This window comes from Cyprinus carpio, chromosome A11, assembly GCF_018340385.1.
Source record: "Cyprinus carpio isolate SPL01 chromosome A11, ASM1834038v1, whole genome shotgun sequence".
Taxonomy (NCBI): domain Eukaryota; kingdom Metazoa; phylum Chordata; class Actinopteri; order Cypriniformes; family Cyprinidae; genus Cyprinus; species Cyprinus carpio.
The window spans coordinates 15,392,171-15,416,752 of record NC_056582.1 but is presented as its reverse complement, the minus strand read 5'-3'; the positions used below and the strand labels follow the sequence as shown (position 1 = coordinate 15,416,752).

General features: G+C 36.6%; 1 protein-coding gene across 2 annotated transcripts; it reads left to right on the top strand.

The window, feature by feature from the left end:
* Positions 1-1,207: 1,207 nt before the first annotated feature.
* Positions 1,208-12,518, top strand: LOC109083114 (protein Wnt-7a). Of its 2 annotated transcripts, XM_042766479.1 has the most exons (5): positions 1,208-1,941; positions 2,024-2,248; positions 3,142-3,368; positions 7,025-7,296; positions 9,984-12,518. In XM_042766479.1, exons 2-5 carry the CDS (start codon positions 2,178-2,180, stop codon positions 10,461-10,463), a joined length of 1,050 nt encoding a protein of 349 aa, XP_042622413.1. In that variant the 5' UTR covers positions 1,208-1,941; positions 2,024-2,177; the 3' UTR covers positions 10,464-12,518. The 2 variants fall into 2 exon arrangements, with proteins under 2 accessions (XP_042622413.1, XP_018953484.1); XM_019097939.2 differs by having other exon boundaries at positions 1,208-2,248.
* Positions 12,519-24,582: the final 12,064 nt, after the last annotated feature.

The window sequence follows — 24,582 nt, the reverse complement described above, 5'->3', positions numbered from 1 at the left end:
ATCAGCTTGGTTTAGTACAAGAGTGAGTCTTTTATTTTGTATTAAGCATATGCTGGATTTTTTGCCTTATGCTGGATTTATGTTGCTTTTGTTTATTATTATTATTATTCCTCTATACTTTTATATTTCTGTAAACTTGCTAAATTTTGCAGGCATGAAGGATCTGTAGGTAATTGCATTGTGGTTGATTTTGGGATGGATGGTTGCAATTAAATTGGCAATATTTAAGTTGTCAGCCTCACTGTCATGAGCTATACATTACATTTTATTGCATTACTTTTTTTCTTTTTTTTTAAAGTGTGCCAGTAGTTGACAATTTAGGTGAAATGTTACAAAAATTAAAATAATAATTCTGATTTACTGCTCTAATAATGGGTCTGATGTTTCATATTTAAAAATGAATTTGAAAAGTTTGACACTTCAAATTTTCCTTTTTATTTTTGTTTGTTTGTTTTTTATTAAATAAAAACAATTAAAACCAAGACTGAGTTTTCTATAGATCTTATAAACCTTGTCATGGACAAAGAAATATAAACTGGCATGAATCAGTTTTAAATTACAATATTATGGATAAAAATCGTCCACCCAAATAACCAGGCATTTGAGATTTCAGGTTCATTTCAAAAAGGATCCATTTTCATTTCTGTCAGACAACAGAATTAATATAATTGGACTCACTTTATAGCCTTAAACAACTATGCAGTACATTTAAAATAATCATTTGGTACAATGCACTTACCTTTTTACATTGTAGTTTTTTATTTTTTATTATTTTTTTTATGTAATTAAATTTGTGTTTTTATTTTTTTAATTAATTTCTGTAATTTCTTTTGAATTTTTGTCCTTAACCCACCCTTAAACCTACCCAACTAATAAATTATAAGTTAATAAATTGTGTTGAGCCATCTCAAGCTAGACTTAATGTGTATAAATGTTGGGATACAACTATGGTTCATTTAACCATTGCTAAACCGTTTATACAAATATTCAGTTTTCAGTAATAGTTATCAAAATTGTGTTAAAAGAGTTGATAGTTTCAGATTGTGTATATGGCAAACCAAACAAAATGACAATTTGATAAAAACAGACACTAATGACTAATTTGTTTATTTTTTTTTTTTTGTTTTTTTGTTTTTTTTTTTGATGATTTGTTATGGTTACAGCAGGATTTGTTGATGTGGAAAGATAATATGAGCTGTTAAACTCATTACTTACACAAATGTTAATAAGGGACCCTTTTCATGGAATGACATTTCTATTGTGAACATTTCATTTAACTTTGCCTGCACCTATTGCTATTAATGAACATCCATCTAGGACATATACAGTTGATAAGTTTTTTCATTTTTCTGTTTCAATATTTGTTGTACTGCTCTTGGCCATTGAGCACACAAGGTCCTTTGGCATCAATTTTTTGGAAGGTGGATAGATGAATGCATCTCTCACCTCGCAATTAAGGACTTGAGGTGGGTGAGGAGGGAATCTAAAGTCGAACAAGTTTTCTTTTCTCATGGGAGGAGCAAACGGGTGCAGGAAAATAGATAAAAGCTCTGTTTAAGAAGCTGGAGTTACTGCGATATTATCTTCGCCAAGGAGCGCACAGAGAATATACCTTTCTTACCTAGATTTATTATTGCATTACAGCTCAGACAAATATCGTAGTGACACGTCTGCCGCTTATTACTCGGTTGTCGTATCTCATATCAGATTTTTTTTTTTTTTTTTTTTACCTCCCTACATACCGTAGGGTACTTCTATGCATGTGTGGTGTTTTTGCTTGAACGCGTGTGCTCGCGGTGTTTTGAAGTCATTAGTCGCGTTATCAACCTGCTACTCGGCTTCACAGACGTATAAAAGGAATATCGGAAAGTTTAATTTCCTCCAGAACACACCCTGATAGATTTAACAGATAAAGGATCTGCTGGGAAGTGTGATGTGAATGTAAGTACGGGTAGTTGTAGTCTGTTCTAGTAAATCGAGTCGTACATATGCAGAATAACATTCATCTCCACACGTCCCGAAGGATATCAGCTCAGGTGTTCACGTCAAGTTGTCACGGAGTTTTGCATCCCTCCGAGGACTTGCTTTGCTTGTGATAAAGCCTCGCTTCCACCGGTTAGGCTACCCATCAGGAGACTACTATCATTAACACTGTATTAACAAAGTACAGGCTGAACATGAGCAGGAAAACACGCCGCTGGATTTTTCACATTTTCCTCTGTTTAGGGATTATATATTTGAAGATTGGGTAAGTAGGGTGAAATGGATTGTTTTTACCTGTAAAGTATTTACTAGCCTACTAATAAGTGAAATGCACAGTTCTGCACAAAACTAGTGGATTTTCACATACACATACATAGGCTATATCGGAAATGTTAATTTAATTTCATGGGTCAACTAGGTTTTATTTGTTCGGATATATTTAGTTATTTAAAAAAATGCAGATAATACAAATATTTTGTATTATGAATAAGTTTTTAATTTCCTACCTAATTTCTGGATTTGTTTTTTTTCTTCGAGGGGCTTAAATGGAATAAATATTTATGTAGTTTACATATTTGAAAAAACAGTCATTTTGGCCTAACCAAAAAAAAAAAAAAAAAATTTAGACCTTCATCACTTTTTTTTGTCTTTTAATGAAATGTCATCACAATATTTGTAAAAAAAAAAAAAAAAAAAATACACAAATATTTCATTAAAAAAAAAGTTGTGTAGACATGTTTTCAAGGTGTAAAATAGTTTAGTGCTTTTTGCTTGAAGGATAAATAAGATTTTTGCTGAAAAACCAACATCACTACAAAGATAACATTTCTAAGATCTTGACATGAGATTTAAAAAAAAATAATCTTGTGTTGTCATTGATCCATATATGCCTATTTGCAGCATGAGATTATCTTTTTCCCTTCTTTTTCTGTTGTTTATTGGTGACAAGTCCCTAAGAATAATATTTAAATAAGCTATATTTTATAATGCATCGATAATAACACATCCATATAATAGTTTGCCCCCATAAGTGCTTTAGTGCTCAGTTTTGTTGTATACTATGAATTATGTTTTAGTCATGGCCCATTCCACTCAAACTGTATTTTAAGTATTCAATATTTTCTTATATAAACATTCCATTATTTTGAAACTTTACAGGGGCTTTTCTTCCGTGGTTGCATTGGGAGCGAGTGTTATCTGTAACAAAATTCCTGGTTTGGCCCCTCGTCAAAGGACTATCTGTCAAAGCCGGCCTGACGCTATCATTGTCATTGGAGAAGGAGCACAAATGGGAATCAATGAGTGTCAGTTTCAATTCAAAAATGGAAGGTGGAACTGCTCGGCCCTTGGAGAAAGAACTGTCTTTGGAAAAGAGTTGAAAGTGGGTATGTTACCAAATTATTACATTCATATTGTTACAGCATACAGAATTGAAATGTTTTAAACTAGCGTCCTGCTATTGTAGACAGAGTTACAACAAATAAGTAAAGCACAAAGAATGCTATTGACTAAATCACTTTCTTTTAAGGCCTGGAGTGTGTCAAAGCACAAATAAAGCTTTTTAGACTAAACTTGTGGAGGAGGAGACCTATAGATTTCAGATTTTTTTTGCATAAAGACTGACTGACCGATTTTTGCGATATTTAACACTGAAAACTGAGGTCACTCTTATACACCTGCTAGAACACTCTTGCTTAAATACATCTTTCACGCAAATAGAGAGAGTGGACAAACATTGTCTTGGAATAACACTACACTGTGTCCTGTTTCCCTCACTTTGACATCTCATTTGAAATGATTTGTCATTGGATGTCAAGCTAATGTTTAGTGTCTCGCACGCCACAGCAACAATGTCAGGTAGGTTTCAGCTGCATGCATTCATGCTGCAAGTGCCAACGCGGCTAGATTTATAGCCCTCTCAACAGTCCACCCTCTCAAAAGAATTCTTTTTCTAGTCGTCCTGTCTTATCTGTAGATTTTAATGATTTGGCAGTCAGGGTTTTCACTTTACCACGGGTATAAGTTACAGTGGTTGAATAGTAGGACCAAAAGAAAGTACAGTATTGTGAGGAAATTAAACAATATGTCACCTTAGAGAGACAAAGCATAAGTAATTAAGCAAGTTTTTCACTTGGGGTAATGTTATCCATTTTCCTAAGGCAAACTTTGGCCTGTTAAGGGGTCCTTCAGTGCTATTGAGCCTGCGACACTTTGATGAATGGTGGTGTGAAGGACTTTGCTTTAGTTTCAGACCCTGCTAGCAAATAGGAGGTTGCATTATTGCGTGGTTTTTCCTGTTGCTGCAGAGCATTTCAATGCTCAAATATCCAAACTCTTCTGGAAATAAACTCCAAGATAACATTATCTGAAATTTCTCCTCTTTCCTTTTGCCGCGCACTCTTAGGATCCAGTTAGAGTTGAGATGGTGTGGTTGAGGCCCAGGGGAGAAGCTTAGATCTGTAGAGACTTGTATCTATCACTGAAGGTGAAGCGGTATTTTATCCCTTTGCATCAAAGGCAAGCGCCTCCTGAAAAAAAGCACAGGTTTTTGTCTCTTTCCATCTCATTCTGGAACTGCACACTCTTAGCCGTATACACTTGAATGGCATCCTGGATTTGTTGTGGGTGCTGATTATATTATTTAATGCTGTCTGCTTGGACAGCTGCTATGGGTCTTGTGTTGTGTGGCCTCTCATCTAAACGCAGCAGAGCTGACGCTGACCTAGAGTGACAGACCGTGGTCTCCATTTCTGAAGTGGCCCAACTGCTTTATTTATCCAGACTGTTTTTGTCTATGGTCGGTTTAGGGAAGATTAAATAAAGTGGACAACCATTCAAACGTGATTGGTTTCAGTGGGTGTATGACCAGTCATGCTTATAGAAGCAAAAGCTAGAAGATGAAAAGAGGTAGTAAATACTGTGGGGAGGGGCTTGCGTACTCAAAAAAAAAAAAAAAAAAAAAAAAAAGGTGGTGAGTAATGTGTAGTAATTTTCAGGGCCTGGTACCAAGTTCCACATTTGGCACACACAGCAGTGGATTCCACTTTTAGGTGCACTTTTGCACATTTTGCCATCTCCACTACCCATGGACCCGTTCACCTTTTTATCGTACATGTGAATGAAGTTACGATTGAAATATAGCTTGCTGGAAATCAGCAGTTGGACACAAATGCGAAAGGCATACCGTCTTTGTGCTTGTGCTACTTTATGTTGCTTGAGCGCAACCCTCCTAAATCTTCTCTGACTTAACCACCCTCCGGTATGCTCAAAAGTAGTTTTCCTCTATCAGCATTAATGCCTCAAGTCCAGACAAGTACATTGTATGAGGTTTATATATTAACCTCTTGCATTTACAGTTGGCAAGAGACATCTCGCACAGAATCATGAAACGCCACTGATTCAGATTTCTCTTGAAAATAAATGACACTCATGTCATAACACACGTTTTATTGAAGTCTTATCTTGTGTTCAGAATATCTTGATTTAAGTAAACATAGATCAAGTGATATACAAAGAAAAGGAGAATTCTACTTTAGTATTGATGAGAATTTTAAGATTTTGTGTCAATACAGTCTTCATTTTTCTTTCTTCAGAATATATCCCTTTTCCTCTGGTGACAAGCCCAAACAACTCATAAAAATCTCCACATAATTGATGCCCCAAACTGGCCTTTGTTAAATTGCATGGGAAGAGTTTCAAGATGTTTATCATCAGCAGGTCAACACATACCAATGTTAGTGAGTTGCTGTTCTTGATCGCTTGAAGGTGAAAATTCCTGCATTGCTGAGCTGGCCTGTTAACAGTCTGACATATTTGTGTTTTTCACTTCTTGACATGAAATTATAAATTATAAAAGATATATATATATATATATATATATATATATATATATATATATATATATATATATATATATATATATATATATATATAGGTAAAAGATAGCAGAAAGATATTAATTGTAACAACTATGACATCACTCTTTATGAGGCCTAAAGAGGTTAACTTTTTAAGTGTTCCTATGGTTCAGCTGTGTAAATGATTCTTAGGAAAGTCAATACATGACGACTCATTAATCGAGAAAGGATATGTACATCTCCAGGAATGTTAACATAACTGAGCAACAGTGAACGTAATTTCAATTTTTTTTTTTTTTAGGGAATTTTTATATTTGGTGAGCGCTTTTTATCCAAATGGACTTACATTGCATTCAGTTGAATTCCAGTGCTGTATTGGCACTGGGGAAAAATTTTAATTAAAAAAGTGACAAAGAAAACATCAAAATAATAATAATGAAAAAGAAGGAAAAAAGAAGTGTGAAAACTGGAAGCTTGGAACTTAAAAGTTCTTTGTTGCTTGATGTCACCTTACAAAAAAGACCCTGAAATAGTTCTTTGCAGAACTTTCAGACCTATCTTTGTTCTTATAAATGAAATACACAGTTAACCTGGAAGTGCCCTGTTTAACAGTGGCAATCAATTATAGCAGTACTCTGGCCAGGGAGGCACTGCATGCCTGAGGAGTTCATCTCCACAGGGTGGATCCCTCGTTCTGACGGAAGCTGGGACAGTGGCCAGGCTAGAGTCTAAACACATACCCTCTATCTCTACCATTCTATTGTCTCTGAAATAAACCCTTGTCCTTTGTGCTTATTAAAGAGATGGACCGTTCCTTCCTTTGCTCATCTGTGTGCAAACAGTTATTTGTCTTTCTGTTTCCTCTCTGTGACAACTGAAGGACAATTATTTGTGTGTTGAGTAATCACAGGTATGTGATCCGTGTTTGTTTTGCCAATGTTTGGTTCAACTGTAGATCATTTTTATACCATGTTTTTCTCAGTAAGCCCCCACACCATCTACCAGAGGTCATATTGTTAATTAGTATGAAGTGTGCATGATAAATGAACTGTACTTGACACAGCTAACACATTTGATTATTGCTATGAGTGTCAAGATATGTCAGGTATGTAGGGGGGTTTACACTGCCCAGAACTGGATCTTGTTGTCGGCAATCTTGACGGAGTATGTTCTTTTGGATCCAGGAAGTAAGGAAGCAGCCTTCACCTACGCCATTATCGCTGCAGGGGTCGCCCATGCCATCACAGCGGCCTGCACTCAAGGTACGCTGAGCGGCTGTGGTTGTGACAAGGAGAAGCAGGGCTTCTACAACCAAGAGGAGGGCTGGAAGTGGGGAGGATGCTCAGCTGATATTCGCTATGGTTTGAGCTTCTCAAAGGTGTTCATAGACGCACGGGAGATCAGGCAGAACGCCAGGACACTCATGAACCTCCATAACAATGAAGTGGGACGCAAGGTATGTGGCACAGTTTGCATGTTTAATTAAGAACAAGCACAACTGTTCTTACAATTTATCGATTTATTTGCAATATTTATCTATTTAGATTCCCCCCTTTTTTCTGTGTGTTGTTGTTGTCTCTGTGTACTGGAAGCTTATGTCACTAAAACAAATTCCTTGTATGCATAAGCATACTTGGCAATAAAGCTCTTCCTGATTCTGATTCTGAAGAAGATTGTTGCATAATACCATGTCATGCAGAAAAACATCACTAGGCCAAGGTTGTCCAATCCTGCTCCTGAATGGCAATTTTTCCTGCAGGGTTTAGCTCCAACACACCTGCTTGGAAGTTTCGAGCGATCCTGAAAACACTGGTTTTCTGGTCCAGGTGTGCTTGATTGGGGCTAGAGCTTAACTCAGCTGGAAGGTGGCCCTCCAGGAGCAGAATTGGACACCCCTGTGATAGGCCTTTTTTGTAAGTCCTACAGTAGGGGTTCTCAAATCTATCCCTCGAGGTCCATTTTCCTGATTCGTTTAGATACAACCCTTAAAAACACACCTAAAACAGCTAATCAAGGTCTTCAGGATTACTAGAAAGGTACAAGCAGGTAAGTTTGATCAAGGTTGTGGCTAAACGTTTGCAGGAAAGTGGACCTCAAGGGCAAAGGTTGAGAACCCATGCCCTACAGGGCTGTCACTTTAATTTGCTTTGCTTTGGAGTGAGGAGTAGATTAGCAATAACAAGATGTAGCAATGCAATTTTGGTTTTGGCATGGTTTTTAGTTTGGAGTATGTAATTTATTATTAGTTATAGCAATGAAATTTTGTTTTTGGTTTTGGCATGACCAGCAATTTGGTATTTTGGTAGGACTATTTTTATTGATGTGGATTTTATAGTCAGAAAAGTCAATGTTGTGTAATTGTAAAAATCAAAATGCATACCCTGAATGTCCAGGCAGTTTGACTGACCCTCATATGCTTTTCGTCATTCAGTGCCAATCTGGAGAGTGTGATGTTTCAGCACTCTGGACAGAGCTTCTTTTGGGGCTTTAAAACCCTAAGCCTGAGCAGTAAACTTTTGTAACATTTTTATCATGAAACAACTCTTATGGTATCTGGTGCCTCACATGCACTAAGCCTCTGTTTATAGCAAGTACATTCAGTCCTATGACTTGTCAGTCCACAAATCATTGTGAGTTCACAGATGCAATTTTGCACTTTTCATTGAGCAGTTTTCAACTGAGGTCATGCCATTGATATGCCTCACCCATGATTGTGATTGGTTAATGGATTGCAATACAGCACCTCAGTGAAAATGCAAGGGGTGTGGCCTCTCTTAAGAAGCATGGATCTTTCCTATGTAAACTTGTCCAGAGACTTGCTGTTTATCAGGAATCAGCAGCATGAACACACTAAGCCTGATATGCATCCTAGATTGCAGACAATTGCCAAAAAGACTCCTGAAAGTCTGAGGAGAAGGAAAAAATAATAAAAAATCAAGGTAAAACCTTTCCCACCCACAGCAAAAGTGAAAAAAGAGTGAAAGGAAGAGAAAGAGAAGGAGAGAAAAGACACATTAACCAACCACACCAAAGACTATACCGCCTCGAACAGGCAATCCACTGATGCCAATCAGACCTCTTCCATATCTAAACAGGCACTCTGCTTCACTGAGTTCTGCTTAAGTTTGCCCAGTCATTCATCTATTCTGAGCTAACCAATGCTTTTTCTATGCATTGTTTTTTTTTTTTTTTTTTGGTGCAGCTAGAGTATGTGAAATGAATTAATGTTTAGCATTAGTTTGCATAAAAAATAACTACAGGACAAGAAAGGATACAGCATCCCTCAGTTACACTGCTGCTCAAAATGTTTTGTTTTTACTTGTGGGGTTTGACGTGTATAGGTATAAGGTGAAGCACACAGTCACCTGAAACCTGACTCCTGAGCTTTATCTGTGTACACTACACACAGGCTGATTGTTGTAACTCTGCGATCATCATTCAGTCAGTGTTTATATCATATCCTGTGTAGATTCCACTCTATTGCTTATACAAGACAAGAGACTCCTACAGGCAACCTCTGATAGTGTGCCCCTTGCATCAATTTGTGGCGTGTGTTGTGTACACAAATGAAATGGTTTCCTACAAGTAGTCAGAGAGCCTGTGAACACAAGCTGTGTTTTGCAGGCCTGCTCTCTACACAGAGAGAGGAATGAGGTAGTTTAGCACTGCAAGTTTAACAATCCTTGCATTCTTCAAATTGGAATGTTAAAAAAACCCCTTTGTCTCAACCTGTTAAACCATTCCCAGAAATGTGCTTTAAAATACCCAACTGTATGCCACTGAGGGTGATTTCACTAATCCCTACTGTATTGTTAGTCTATCCAGATCTTGGTTTGCTGGAATATGCCTTATATTAGGTGATGTGAATACATGCAAAACATGGTTTATGACCAAAACTACTACATACCTTTTTGTAAACAAGATCTTTTCCTTCCTCATACATTCTCCGCTTAGCATCAGTAATTCTATGTTTTGTAACAGACGATTGCACTCTTCAAATTTGTCTCCAGTCAGACTAACTAAATCAAGGAGTCATCAAACTGTCTACTTACATAATTACCTTAGGCTGAGATTCCTAAAAGAAACCTAGGTGCCTAAATAATCCCAAAGGTATTGATTTGTTTATTTTTCCTCCCACATTAGGTCTTGGAAAAGAACATGCGTTTAGAGTGTAAATGTCATGGTGTATCTGGATCATGCACTACCAAGACTTGCTGGACTACTCTCCCAAAATTCCGGCAGTTGGGTTACATCCTTAAGGAGAAGTATAACCATGCTATACACGTGGAACCGGTCCGAGCCAGTCGAAACAAGAGACCTACCTTTTTGAAGGTTAAAAAGCCTTACTCATACCGGAAGCCCATGGACACGGATTTAGTGTACATTGAGAAGTCACCCAACTATTGCGAGGCAGATCCTGTGACGGGTAGCATGGGAACCCAGGGCAGGATCTGCAACAAGACTGCGCAGCAGGCCAATGGCTGCGACCTCATGTGCTGCGGCCGAGGATATAACACACACCAGTACTCACGCGTGTGGCAGTGCAACTGCAAGTTTCTTTGGTGTTGCTATGTCAAGTGCAACACCTGTAGTGAACGGACAGAAGTGTACACGTGCAAGTGAAATATTTATTGCTGGGGAATTGATACACACCTGTGACTTGTGTGGTAGAGAGTCTACAAGTGTCACATCAGGATGACCACTGCTATGGGTGCCAGGTAGAGGAAAGAGCCATTTGCACTGGAAATCGTGGGTCTGGTGGAGTCTAGGCAGATGAATTGCATGCATTGCATGCAGCTTTGCTCCAGAGTCTGCTGAGGGCTTCGGTGTTGGTACCAGTAGACACCTTTCTGTTCCAGTACTGAGCAACAGAGCGAGGTAGCCAGCAAAGGCTTGATCTGTAGACCGTAAGAAAGATGTGGAGTGTGATTATTGAGGGTGTTCTGCTCTGTAGACAGCACAGAAGGTATTTCTGAGGAACTTTTTAGCCTGAGTGACATTACAAATCTTGCAACATAAACTGTGCATGGACACAACAATATTTAACTTTTTTTTTTTTTTGAGAAAATGGCTAATGTTAATTTATTTAATAAGGAAACTACTGATTTCTCATTGTGTTTACTAGCTTAGATTTAGCTCTTCTCCTGTTTAATATTGTGTGTTTAACATAGAAATAAACTGACCAACCTTTACACTGTACACCATGTGCTTTAGCTTAGGGATGAACCAACAACAATGCACAATACAAAAACAAGTGCACTGCACTCAAGGTGTAATTACTAGTCTCTGAAAGAGGAGACTCTACTGTCTTTAATATATCATTGTAAAGCCTTTTGCTTCCATTTTCCCATCTCGTTAAGTTTCAACCCTTGCACATATATTCCTATGTACAACTACACACTGGAATTGTGCATCATGTTTGAAGGCTCATTCCTTCCAAAGTGAATAAACAAGTATTAACTATTTTTATAACACTGGTCCACAAGAACATTTGTGACTGAACTCACTTTAAATTGGAATAATCCAATTAAAATAAGTGTATTTAAATGGGATCTAAATTCTACCCAAATAAACTTTGAGACCTCATTTGACACAAAGGTTTATGCTAATGAGGCCACAAGCTTCCCTGGCTTTTGGCTAATATTTGGCTAATATATAAAGAGAATCAGCAGTTAATTCACTTTTCAAATGGAATAGCTTCAGTACAGATGCCCAACCTGTTACTGATGTGGAATGTTGAGATCAGATTACCAGTTCTATTAATGTCATATATTATAGGTAATATAACACTGTTATGCTGCTAGTTTTGTTCTGTTTTGCAACTGTAGTTAATATTACCCTTTCGAAAATTAACCATGGTTTTATTGTAGTAACCATGTTTTTTGGTGTATTGATTACCATTTGTATAACCACAGTTTTACTACAAATACCATGGTTAAACTATGGTTAGTGTAGCAAAACTATGGTTAATTTCTTGTAACCATGGTTTTTTTTATGTTTTATTTGTAGTAAACCGGGGTTCATTTTCGTAAGGGTAGTAGTATTTTGTGTGTTGTGAGCAAATGTGGTTGTCCAGACAGACTGTCCCTGTGTTGACATATATTTTGTAAGAGATTATTTTTATATTTTATTTATTCTGTGTAAAGGAAAAACCCACTACCATTGTCCTTTAGATGGACAGAAATTAGACGGATAAGCTAGAAACAGTGTGATTGTGTCATGGTACCAGCTTGAGCAGTTTAACTATATCTCAATGAAGTATCACTCATAGTGATGTAGTTGCCAAGTATGTAATGGTAAAAAGATCGCATATTACAAGACGATCATACTGGTGTTCAAACATTACACTTTCAAACGTAGCATTTTTATGGCAAAGGTCCTTGATGTGGGATCAATAAGGGAAACTATAGTTAAATAATCCTGGGACAAAACTCTCTGGTACTGAGAAAAATTCACGACTGAGGGTTTTTACCAAAGAACATCTGAATTTGAGTGTGGCTCTTTGTCAAGAGCTTAAAAGCAGGATGGCCTTGATGTAATTACTATTTTACAAAAATCTGTGATTTTAATAGATGTTTTGCCAAATTGATTGTACTTTATGATTGTGTCATCATAAATGATAAAAAAATGTATGCATTATGCTTTCAACAGTGTTAATAAATATTTCCTTGGCTTGTACTGGCTTGTTTTTTAAGAGGGACACAACAGTTTTCAAGGCATATTTTTATTTATTTTATAGGGTTAACTCTAGTTAGTCAAATCAAAACTGACCTAAACTAAATGACCTGTTAGTTTCAATCATCACATTTCCCATATTATCACTCAGCCTTACATCTTACAACCAAACAGAGTCATCACTAGCTTGACAGTCCCTCAAATTAGTAAAGCCGTAACTAATGGCAAAATATATATTGCTGTAAAGTTATGCTTGACTACTGGTTCTGACAGTTTTTACTACATGGATGACCGCAGGGGGCAGGGAGGAAGCTAACGAAAGTACTTGCATGTTAATGGTAGGGCTGGTGTAGGGCTTTAATTGATGAGTAGCAGTAAGGAGGGTGTCTCAGCAATGGGCAGATAGAAGGGGGGGAAGAGGGGTGATGGATTACTCTTGACATCTGCTTCATTCACTTCTCAACGCCGTCACCACAACAACGCCACTGTGGCCCCCAAAAATGCTGTCCAGTCTCCCTGAGAAGCAGGCCTGCCCATTAGCAAAATGTTAACTATGCAAAATCCAGCTAACTTTTGGATGCTATTTATTTTGTCCCCCTCCCCCTCCCCAAAAGCGAAAGGGATGGCAAAAAGAGAGGCTTTGCCATTGTGAAGGATGATGTCAAGAGGAATTTCAATCCAGAAGTTAGAAAAGATCTTAGCATCACCCCTTGAATAATCGCCACAAAATGCTCCTTTGAGAATCGGATGAAAACTCATCAATAGGCAGCAGTGTGAAAAGGCAGCTGGCCAAACAGCCTTGGTTAAAGTAACATCAACACCCATCCACCATGAGCTGAATCACAATATTGTGTGGTTTTGAAAAACCTTTTGGATGTTGCTCTCTTTGGCTCAGGCTCCTGCTTCTTTTCCACATTCTGAATGGCATGACGTTGGAGAGCTTAACACTTGTAGATGGAGGAGACAAGAAGTGTTAGAAGAACAATTAAGGGGAGACAAATTCCACATCTAGCTGCCTCCGTTCGTTATGCCTTCACTTTCCCTTCACAATGAAGCCATTTAGTGAACAGAAACTCTCTGTTAAATCTTTCGTCTCAGAGTTGAGTTTTCTTGTCAATGTGCCAATGTGTCTCCCCCATTATGTCATCATGCCTGCTTAATTTCAGATGTGCAGGGATCAAAATATCAACTTCTATGCAATGCATTCTTGCTGCAGTTGAGTGTGTTAGCCACCTGTTAGGGTGCACTGCAAGAAACCGTAAGCCAGGTGTTCAGCATGATGGCAGAACACTGACTATATACTTCATCCTCACTCTGACTGTTATTGGGTTTAATATCACACTGTCTGCCAGCAACTGTTAATGCCAAGAGGCTATCATTGAAAGGCTAATTAAGATTCCCACAATGTTTTTCTATAAACCGTACTGTTTCACTGCCAAACCATCCATCGTTTAACGTCAACCCTGTCTAGCAGGGTGATGGTTGTAAACGGAGTCTTCCCCAGCTAACATGCACCTTTACGGGCCACTTTGGGCACACCTGTGCACACCTGGAATTCAACAGAAGCCTTTGATTTATAGCTTCCAGCTCGTCTATGTGAAGCTACTGCTGGATAGGGGTTGAACGTTGAACGATTTTTTAAAGTTGACATCTATGTGATGAAAGTCGAGTTGACATCGAATAGTCGCAGATGACATCATTCATGAACAAATAAGCCTGAACCTTGAGCTGTAACTCGAAAACTTTGTGCACAGCTATGGCATATGGCTACTGCTCATATTACAGCTCATTTTTATCAGTTTTTTTTTTTTTTTGTCTTTGGGTCGTTGTAGTTCTCACCGATTTCTGCTCATTCTAAATCAGATACAGATAAAGTAGCACAGTAAAGACTGCATTTATATGAATGCATTAGGGAGAGAGGGATTGTGTATGTGAATTAATTTTACCTGGCTGCGTCTCTAGTAATGGTGAAGCTGTGGGTTTTAGTTACTATATGCTAGAACATTTCAGATTCTAAGCTAGTTTATTGAGAAATCACATTTCCATGCTACTGAATGATTCTGAATGATGTACAAACTACTATCTGTAGTCTATGTGTGTGTGTTACAATGCAGCAGGGCATTAGATTAGAACGGCGATACCTGTACAATAAGCTGTTTAAAACATGCATTCTCACATTCAATTTCAACCATCACACGTCTTGTAGAGTGCTTTCGGAGTATGCATTTATTTGTCATTTTAACTGTTTGAAAATGGAGCGTAAATCTTAAAAAAGATTTCTCATCCTGTTGCGCCCTCTATAGATCCAGCGACTAGTAGACATCAAGCTGAAAGCATCATGGCAGAGCATTAAAGTCGTCTGTGCAACCTCTGCTACAGGAAACGGGCCATAGAAGACTGGCAGTGTCCTCACAAAATTTCCTTGCCTAGTAACTAAGTAAACTTCAAATGTCATGATGACCATTGTGCCATCTAATCTTTAACCCTATAAAGCTTCCTGTATTTAATATGTAAAATTATAAGGCCATATTATCAAGTTTGTTAAAACCTGTTGTATAAAATCTATTACACACCTTCTGTCATCTGATTGGTAGTTTATACTTTTTAGAAAGTAAATAGCCTTTAAAGGTGCTGTATGTAGATTTGACACCGAGTGGTTGAACTAGGTATTGCAGTCCAAATTCAAAATATTAGAGAGGGTTTTTTTCACACGGCCCCTCTTCCTCAGACTTGACACACACACACACAGGTTGCCAGATTGAAGACATCAACATGAACGAGCGCAATTGACGATGAATGAACTGAAATACGCTGTGTTTTCCGCCAACTGGCAACCCTGGGTGCGGAAATACAATTGGGTAAACTGGCAGTGGGCGGGTTTCACAAACCGAAACAGAGACCGACATTCTGTCACGAAACGCACATTTTCAAAGGAGAATAACTGACTGTAGCATTGTTTTTCAGATAAACAAGTATGTTAACTTAGCATGTTTCTTAAATATCTGCAAACATATTATGGTATTTTTATGCTTTAGTAGAGACAAAACTTATATACAACACGTTTAAGTATAACACCAAAAATAATTCTGAATTCTAATGGTACATGTGTCTTTTTGATCTCTATTGATTTTTTATAAAGTATAAGAATAAATGTTATATTGTTAGCAATGTTTCAAGATGACACTTACTGGACTGAAACAACTTAGGTTTACTTGATTTTCCTATATATTATGTTTTAGAAAAATAATGTTAAAATATAAAAAAATCTGATCGATTAGGCTTTTGAGGGATGGTTATTTTATCTCATTGTATTACACTGTATTACACTGCATTATAAGTTTTGCCCCACAATAAAAACTAGATCTCTGATCATAAAACTACACTGTAAAAAATATAAGCCAGCACAAAAAGAAAAAAGAAAAAGAAAAAAATCTTAGTACTACTTTCCCATACTTTTTCTTGTATACCCAACTTAAAAAAAAAAAAAAAAAAAAAAAAAAAAAAAAAAAAAAAAAAAAAAAAACAGTTATACTACTTACTTACTTACTTACTTACTTACTTACTACTAAAGAAGTCATCAGTAATACAAAAAAATGTTTAGTTGTGCCAACTCAGCTTTTTTTTTTTTTTTGTCTGTAGAACTCAAATATCTGAAGTTGAATGAACAAAAAAAATGCTACTGGAAACTGGTACAAAGAAATAATAAGTTATGACTGGAAACTGCAATGACTAAACAGTAGCATGTATACAGTATGAAGAACACAAACTTTCAAAATCTGAAGGATGGTCTATAAAATAGAAGTGCACCTAACTGCAAAACACTCAAACGTGTACTTTAGTCCTTTTGAAAAGTCAATATTCAGCAAATCAAGTCCAAAGAGTACCATTAAAGCAATGGGAAAGTCAAATGGTCCTCCATAGTGTCCTCCAGGATGTCACCGAAGTTTAGTCATCTCTTTGTTGTCTGTGAGAGGTCATCCTCCATGATTTCAAGGATGCCAAGTTCCACTCCTCTTTTACCCCTAAATTAGTGTCCTAAGAAAGAATTACATAAATGTAATGAAAACTGGTTGAGCAAGAGTGGAAATAAAAATCAAAGCTCAAATACACTCTTTCAAACAAAACATGATGCATTATGGGCTAACCTGATGTAAACACTTGATGAAAACAAACAACCCACATGGAAACCATGTAACCACACATTTCATAAACGAATTGAGATCAGGAACAAGAACAACATTTTTAAAACCTACCGAACAAATCTTGGATATTCACGATCTTGCTCCCTGAGGTACAACAACAGTCCCCACAGAGCCATGCTGTGTCTGTGTGATGGGATATTGTTGTCTGTAGGAGAAATAAACAAAAAAAAAAAAAAAAATTAATTTTAGGGATGTAACGATGCACCTCTGAAAATCTGTAAAATTATATGATGATTCAATTTTGGTTCGAATTGCCATACAGACTGTCTTTAGAAAAGTTTAGATGGCATTTTCTTTTCATCTTGCCTCTGTAGTTACAATGCATGTTAAAATAGTATTTATAAGCGCAGCGCTGCTTTGTTTACAGTTCTAACCAAGGAACCGCTTTATCGCGCCACCTGCTGTCAGAGAGTGAATTTGTATCTCATTCAGTCCATCTGTTGTTTTTGTTTTGTTCAGTTGTTTTATGTAGTATAACTTCACAAAACTCAAATCAGACGATTCTGTTTTTGCTTCAAATTTCGAAATTATACAATCTAATTTAAATCAAAAACTATTCATGTAACATGTGTAGCATCTTTGTTTGGATTTTGATTAAAATGCAGTGATTGCCTCTAATTTTAAGAAAAGCCTTAGTTCGTTTATGTGAGGAGATTTCTTTTATTTGTATAATTTATTTATTTGATTTGGGATATTTTAAAATTTCACTTTAGTTTTGTTATTTGACATATTTTAATTTAACAAAGAAATGTGCAGCATTTTGTTTGAGAAGTAATAAAAGGACACCTTTAAGAACAACAATCATCAAAAACAACAAGTGCACTTACCATAAAAAGATTCCTCTGGCTTATTGCCTCATGCTCTTCTTTCATGAACATTGGTCGCTTGCTGTACAATCATACATTAGCCATGTTTTATTATTATTATTATACAATAATATCATCTTACAGTTATGTGTTAGGAAACATTTAAGTTGTTTTAAAAACCACTAAACAATAATTTTCTTTATTGTAAACAATTTTTTTTCAGTCTGCAATGCTGTTATAAAAAATCTCACTGATTTACAATTCAAACTATCATATCATCTTACTTTTTGATAATATCTTTTTGATCATATAAATATAAGCAACTGCACCTAATTGTTTTTTCTTTCTTATTTTCGTTTCTTCTTCTTCTTCTTTTTGCTCAGTTTAGGCCTCTAAATAACAGTGAGGTATTTCTCCTCTTTGAGTATTAGCTCCATATTTTCCTATGTTACTACATGAGCCATAAAAGCCTGATGTATATAATATGATTTTCAACAAAAAACACATATGCAAACCTTTTTGTCTAAAGGTTTAATAAATAGTTCCATTTCCATTATTTATATATAAGGCTTTATAGGGTTAAACTATTTTATGATCAGTTAGAATCATTGGTGATTTCACTGAGATGAGATGAGCTCCAGGTAAGAAGTGAGATGACTTCATTTTGAATGACATGAGCTGTTAATTCAGTGTAAGTTACTAAGTAGCTGTATGTCATTGCTTTATTGAGCCTAAATAAATGCCTGCCCACTTTTCACAAGATGGAACAAGTCTGAAAACTGCCATTACTCCCCCTACCCTATTAAAATACTTAAGTCATGCATAGAGCTATAACTCCTCTTAAAATCTTTACAGCACAAGCACACATGCAGCACAGCAGGTATTGTTGAGGATGAACTGTCAAAGAACTGATGACACCAATTCCACTCATCAGATATCAAACATAAATCAGGGTACAGAGCAACACTCTAAATGTTCCACTGGCACACTTATAATTTGACAGTGGCATCCAATCATGATTGTGTGAGTGCCATGGTGCAACCATGTATATCGCAGTATAAACACCTGTGTAAACTGCATGAAATTACCAATGCAATAGTTCATCCAAAAACTAAAAATTAAAACGTCGCTAGTCTTTATCTATGAAGTAACATTGAATGAAGATTGAAGCTTTAGCAAATAACACAAAACACCATTAAAATATTATAAAAGTGGTCCATCAAACTTACAAATGTGATTATGTGACAATATAAAGTGCTTACAGTTGTGAATGGGTAAAGTTATTGCTTGATGATTCTCAGAATCTGAATTCTCAGAAGTAGTTAATTTCTATTTACTACTTGATCAGCTATAATTAATGTCTTATGAATGGCCTTCTGGCATATAATGCTTGACCATACAACTAAGCCTACGGTGAGTCTAATCCTTTTGATGTGGTTATTACAGATCTGACACTGTGCATTAGGATTCTTTGATTCTTTTCTTTGTGCACAGAACAAAATTGAGTATATGAAACAATCTATTGCTCAACAGGTGCACAATACATTTCAATAGTAATTAGGAAAAAAACAGTATTAAGGTGTCATGAAGCCTTTCATTTCAAGAACTTCACAAAAGGACATGTAGAAAAGTCTACTTAAATTATGCCTCGTATCGGAGCCTGAGGGACAAAGGCAACTCATGGTATTTTGACAAAGGATAAGTGGTCTTACTGTTGACTTCCTTTGTGAAGAGAACTGCAAACATGTATGTGTAGAATCGAGATTGCTCCTCAAACATACTACAAATTTTATTTTACATATATGTGCTGGAGTATCACAGTACACTGTATGGATTTATTTTACATGTCACATGAGACAAAGATGGCTATAGTCTGTATATCTCACCTCTTTGGATCCACAACATGAGATGTTTGGTATAATAATAAAAGATTAAAGTTGAGCCTGTGATCATGGAAAAAAGAAATGTATTATGCAACAGGACTGGCTACCATATATATATATATATATATATATATATATATATATATATATATATATATATATATATATATATATATATATATTAGAGCTGGATGTGTCATCAAGTTTTCTTCATGATTTTAAAGTGGTAAAGCGCTATACTATTTAGGTGTTTTTTCCCCTTAAAGCAATAGTTCACCAAAAAAAAAAAAAAAAAAAAAAAAGTTTTATGATTTTCTCAAATACATCAAACCTGAGGTGCATTTCCTGAACAGTGTAACTCACTGCTTCATTACAAAATCTCTTTTTGGAGATTTTCCTGAAAACATAGGAACTTTCTCGCACATCTGTTGTTCAAACAATGCTGGTTAGAACTGCTGTTGATGACGTCACACAGGTCGTGGAGTGACAACTTCTTCCAAACAGTTTGAGATCAAATGAATGTCGGCATCTGAGAACTACTTTGCTATTTTTATTCTCCATTGTTTCGTTTCTTTTCCAGTTGTCTGATTCCAGTGCAGATTCCCTCTTACATCAAAAGCATGATCTGTTTAAGTTCAAGTCATAGTAACAAGATGCTTTTAACCAGAGGATGAGAGCTGTACAGTAGTTCCAAATAAACAAATTTCTGATGCTGTTTGCAAATGATTTTTGGAACTATGGTTCTGGGACACATCAAATCTTAGAACTATGTTGGTAATGACAAAACTTGCAAAAAAACAGAAAAAAAAAAACAGCATATGCTGGTTATGTATGTTTTGAAGCATCGCAGCTGGTCCTTAGTTGGCCATGAGCTGGTTATAAGCTGGTCCTGAGCAGGAGCTAGTTGCTCAACCAGATTAGGACTATTCCTAGCTATTCCTTTTAAGAAGGAAAAGTTTCATTTAATGAATCAGAAGTGTACTAAAACTGAAGAGAAAATGTGTCAAGTAATTGACTGTAAATGTGGTTAACAATATTCCAGCACTGAAATTATTAGTCCTCAATGCAACATAATCTCTATATTGTATGTGTGTGTGTGTGTGTTGGTCTATGTTTATTTGGAGGTTTGGGTGGTAGAAGGGATTTGGACTTTCACTTAAGACACACTCCAACGACACAGGAGGTCCCACAAGGCCTGACAATGAAGCTGATCACTCATGTTGCTATTGGAAATACCAGCAAACTGCTCTTAATTACAGATCTCCCTCCCTGCTGGCCTCTCCTCATCATGTGTGGCATGTGTCTAAAATTACACTCCATGTATAATGTCTTCCCAGACCTGTGCCAGCTTGTAACTCAACGCAATTTGTGGAATATAAAGCAACAATATTGGAGGGATATTTAAAGTGCACAGCCCAGGTGGAGGTAGGTATTTGTACATTAAAAGGCTGGAGTGCACTTCTTCGCTTCATCCCTTTAGATGTGTAAAGAATGTGTTAATGACTCCAGTCAAAGACGACCTGAGCACTGGAGGCCAAACGAATAAGAAGGCTGTGAATACATCAGCACGGGAGCAGTTCCAACTTAATGCGGTGAAAACTGTAATTTTCAGAGAAAGGAACAGAAATAATAGCAGGATTATGGCGGTAAAGCAGCCATGTCCGTGGCCTAAAGCACAGGGATAAGTGTACATTTGCTCTTTCCGTGCCTCAAGTTCTAAACAGAGGAGGATGTTGGTTTCTTTTGTTGGGGTTTGTGTGAATCACTTTCATCTACATATTTGTATGATCTGAAAGTATTTGATTGCTACTATTGGCATAGGAAATTAATAGATAAATGGGTGGTCGTGGCTTGACACAAGTCATACTAGTTGTGTCATAAACCTTAATAAGTCTAAATAAGTATAACAATAATATTGATAGTGTCAGAAATGTGCAATGTCCAAAATACACAACCAATATTGCAAGGCGAAGCATGAAAAATGTGACCCTGTACCACAAAACCAGTCTTAAGTGTAAATTTTTTGAAATTGAGATTTATACGTCATATGAAAGGTGAATAAATAAGCTTTGTATGGTTTATTAGGATCGGACAATATTTGGCCGAGATACAACTATTTGAACATCTGGAATCTGAGGGTGCCTTTTAATTTTTCCAAATGAATTCTTAGCAATGCATATTACTAATCAAAAATTAAGTTTTAATATATTTATGTTAGGAAATTACAAAATATCTTCATGGAACATGATCTTTATTTAACATCCTAATGATGTTTGGCATAAAAAAAAAAATCGATAATTTTGACCCATACAATGTTTTTTTTTTTTTTTTTGGCTATTGCTAAAAATATACCCCAGCGACTTAAAGGGTTAGTTCAGCCAAAAATGAAAATTATGTCATTAATGACTCACCCTCATGTCGTTCCAAACCCGTAAGACCTCCGTTCATCTTCGAAACACAGTTTAAGATATTTCAGATTTAGTCCGAGAGCTTTCTGTTCCTCCATTGAAAATGTATGTACGGTATACTGTCCACGTCCAGAAAGGTAATAAAAACATCATTAAAGTAGTCCATGTGACATCAGAGGGTCCGTTAGAATTTATTGAAGCATCGAATATACATTTTGCTTCAAAAAATAACAAAAATTACGAAGGCATTGCTTTATTCAGCACTTTCTTCTCTTCCGGGTCTGTTGGCATAAGACTCTGCTGACGTGTTTTCTTTGTTATTGGGTGCACCAGAGAACACGTCAGCAGCGTCGTACGTTAACAGTCACAGCAGTCGCGTTCACAACAGACAATCCTGAATAAAGTCGTAATTTTTAAATTGTTATTTTTGGAGCAAAATGTATTTTCGATGCTTCAATAAATTCTAACGGACCCTCTGATGTCACATGGACTACTTTGAAGATGTTTTTATTACCTTTCTGGACATGGACAGTATACAGTGCATACATTTTCAATGGAGAGACAGAAAGCTCTCGGACTAAATCTAAAATATCTTAAACTGTGTTCCGAAGATGAACGGAAGTCTCACGGGTTTGGAATGACATGAGGGTGAGTCATTAGTGACATAATTTTCATTTTTGGCTGAACTAACGCTTTAAGACTGGTTTTGTTGTCCAGGGTCACAAATGGTTTAAGGTGAAGCTTTGTGTTTCTGGTCAAATATGCCATCACGGCATTAGAACTATTAATTCACTCTTTTTCATCACCTCTACAAGAGGAGAATTAGTGAAAGGAATGTAGTCGATCATCTCTGATGGTCTCCTTGAAAGAAGAAATAAAAACATTAGGACTGTAGTGACAGCGCAAACCATTGCAAGCCTGTATTTTGAACCGTTTGTTGACAGATGAACTCTGCATCACTAAAAACAATTAAGTCAGCCGCAAAAGGAATTCAGTGACAAATGGAAGAGAAATCACTTCATTATTCACATCAATACCTATACTACTGTACTTTAGGTTTTTCATGGATGCTTGCTTTCTGCACATTGTTTTCAGAAAGTACCCATTAAAGAGTAACATTCCTCGGGTTATTCAAAGATTCAGCTTTTCCAACCTGTATGCAGGTTTAGTACAATTCCTATAAAAGCATTATGCCAGAAATCATACAGCTAAAGATTATGATTTTATAGCCTGATACTTTGAGAAGAGAAACCCCAGAGCAAAAAGCTTAATTATTCCTCTTAATGAAATCATGCAGCAATTGCAATTTAAGAATCACCTACAGTTCACCCCAGCTCAAGGCCAAGTGTTTGATTTTAATGCCAAGGGCACCAGACTAACCCAAATCCTGCATGATATGTACAGCAAGCCAAGACTTTCCAGGCCCAGAGGGCTTCAAGGGACTTTCGCTGCCCTCTTTTTGGTGCAGCCCCCTCCCAGCACCACCACACCCCAGAGATTTAAGAGTGCTCAGGAAACACGAGCAATGTTTTCCTCTTTAAGTTATGTGACCTACCTTGCTCTGGGGCTTACCTGTTCGATATGTCTTAACTTTGACTAGTCATATTTCATAGTACAGTAATGACGCTGGTTATATAGGCTTTGGTGACTAAAGGGTCTCAATACTGTGTGTTCTATTACTGTATAACTTAAGTTATACAATTTATGGATGACAATTCACTAATGATGTTTTCCAAAAGAATGTCTCTAAGTTTAATCCCTTAAGATGCTTACGATTGCAGTGTTTACTCACTAAGACAAAGAAAACCTCGGAGCGAGGCTTATTGGGAACTTAATGCATCATCAACTCAGACTGGCTTGAAATGTGTCTCATCATGCATGTCTACTGAGAAACAAGAACAAGTACACATGACAAATTCCAATGTTGCATAATACTTCTGTGACTCTTCAAAATGTTTGGATGTTCTTTCCATTAGTGGAAGATATTTTTTCCAAGTAAGCTGCCATTTTATGTAGAACACTTGGATCATTTATTAATTGTCAAATATAGATTCTGGATCAGTGATAAAAACTACTGTCTTCCATCTACCAGTTCAATATGTGGTCACCTTTATGATACTGCAAAGCAAGGTGACAGTATAATGACTCTGACTACGTGGCTTAGTAATTTCAACTGGCAACACCAGCTGAGTAGTGTTTCAGTGAACTCACAGATCTGTCAAACTCCTTCCAGAAAACAAGTTTGAACAAGCAACAAGATGCAGATTCTTCAGGGAAAAGAGTTTGGCTCAACTGCATGCCAAGAGAGATTTCAAGGAGTGGCGACATTTTGTGTTCATACTATTGCAGCCATACACAAGAACACAGACAGCATATATGTATGTAATGTATATCACAAGGTCTCAAACATTGTTTGGTGGATATCAGGTAAACGAGTTCCACTTTCAAGAAACAACAATAATGGCAAACTGAATTTTTGGCATAAGGTGACACACTTGGCAATGACTTTTCAACTTGTCAGTGTGATTGATGTTCTGACAACTTTGGCACATCAAGAAAGAAAATGTAAGGGATCTGACCCAGTTTTGAAGTGTTATAATTCAATTACAGTTGCTCAGGTTGCACAAGCAAATTAATTGTGTAGACTAGAGATACTCTGACACATTGAACAGGCAGATTTTAGCCCTATATTTGTGCAGTATGTTTCTTATATTTATGTGCTTAACTGCATGTAAACACAATTGTGATATTAAAACACCCCCAACAAC

What these genes read in the sequence shown, in the direction of transcription:
- LOC109083114 (XM_042766479.1), top strand. Translation starts at nt 2,178, where the DNA reads ATGAGCAGGAAAACACGCCGCTGGATTTTTCACATTTTCCTCTGTTTA. An exon ending in TGGAAAAGAGTTGAAAGTGG is followed by an intron (nt 3,369 to 7,024) that starts GTATGTTACCAA and finishes TTTTGGATCCAG; the next exon opens with GAAGTAAGGAAGCAGCCTTC. An exon ending in ACAATGAAGTGGGACGCAAG is followed by an intron (nt 7,297 to 9,983) that starts GTATGTGGCACA and finishes CTCCCACATTAG; the next exon opens with GTCTTGGAAAAGAACATGCG.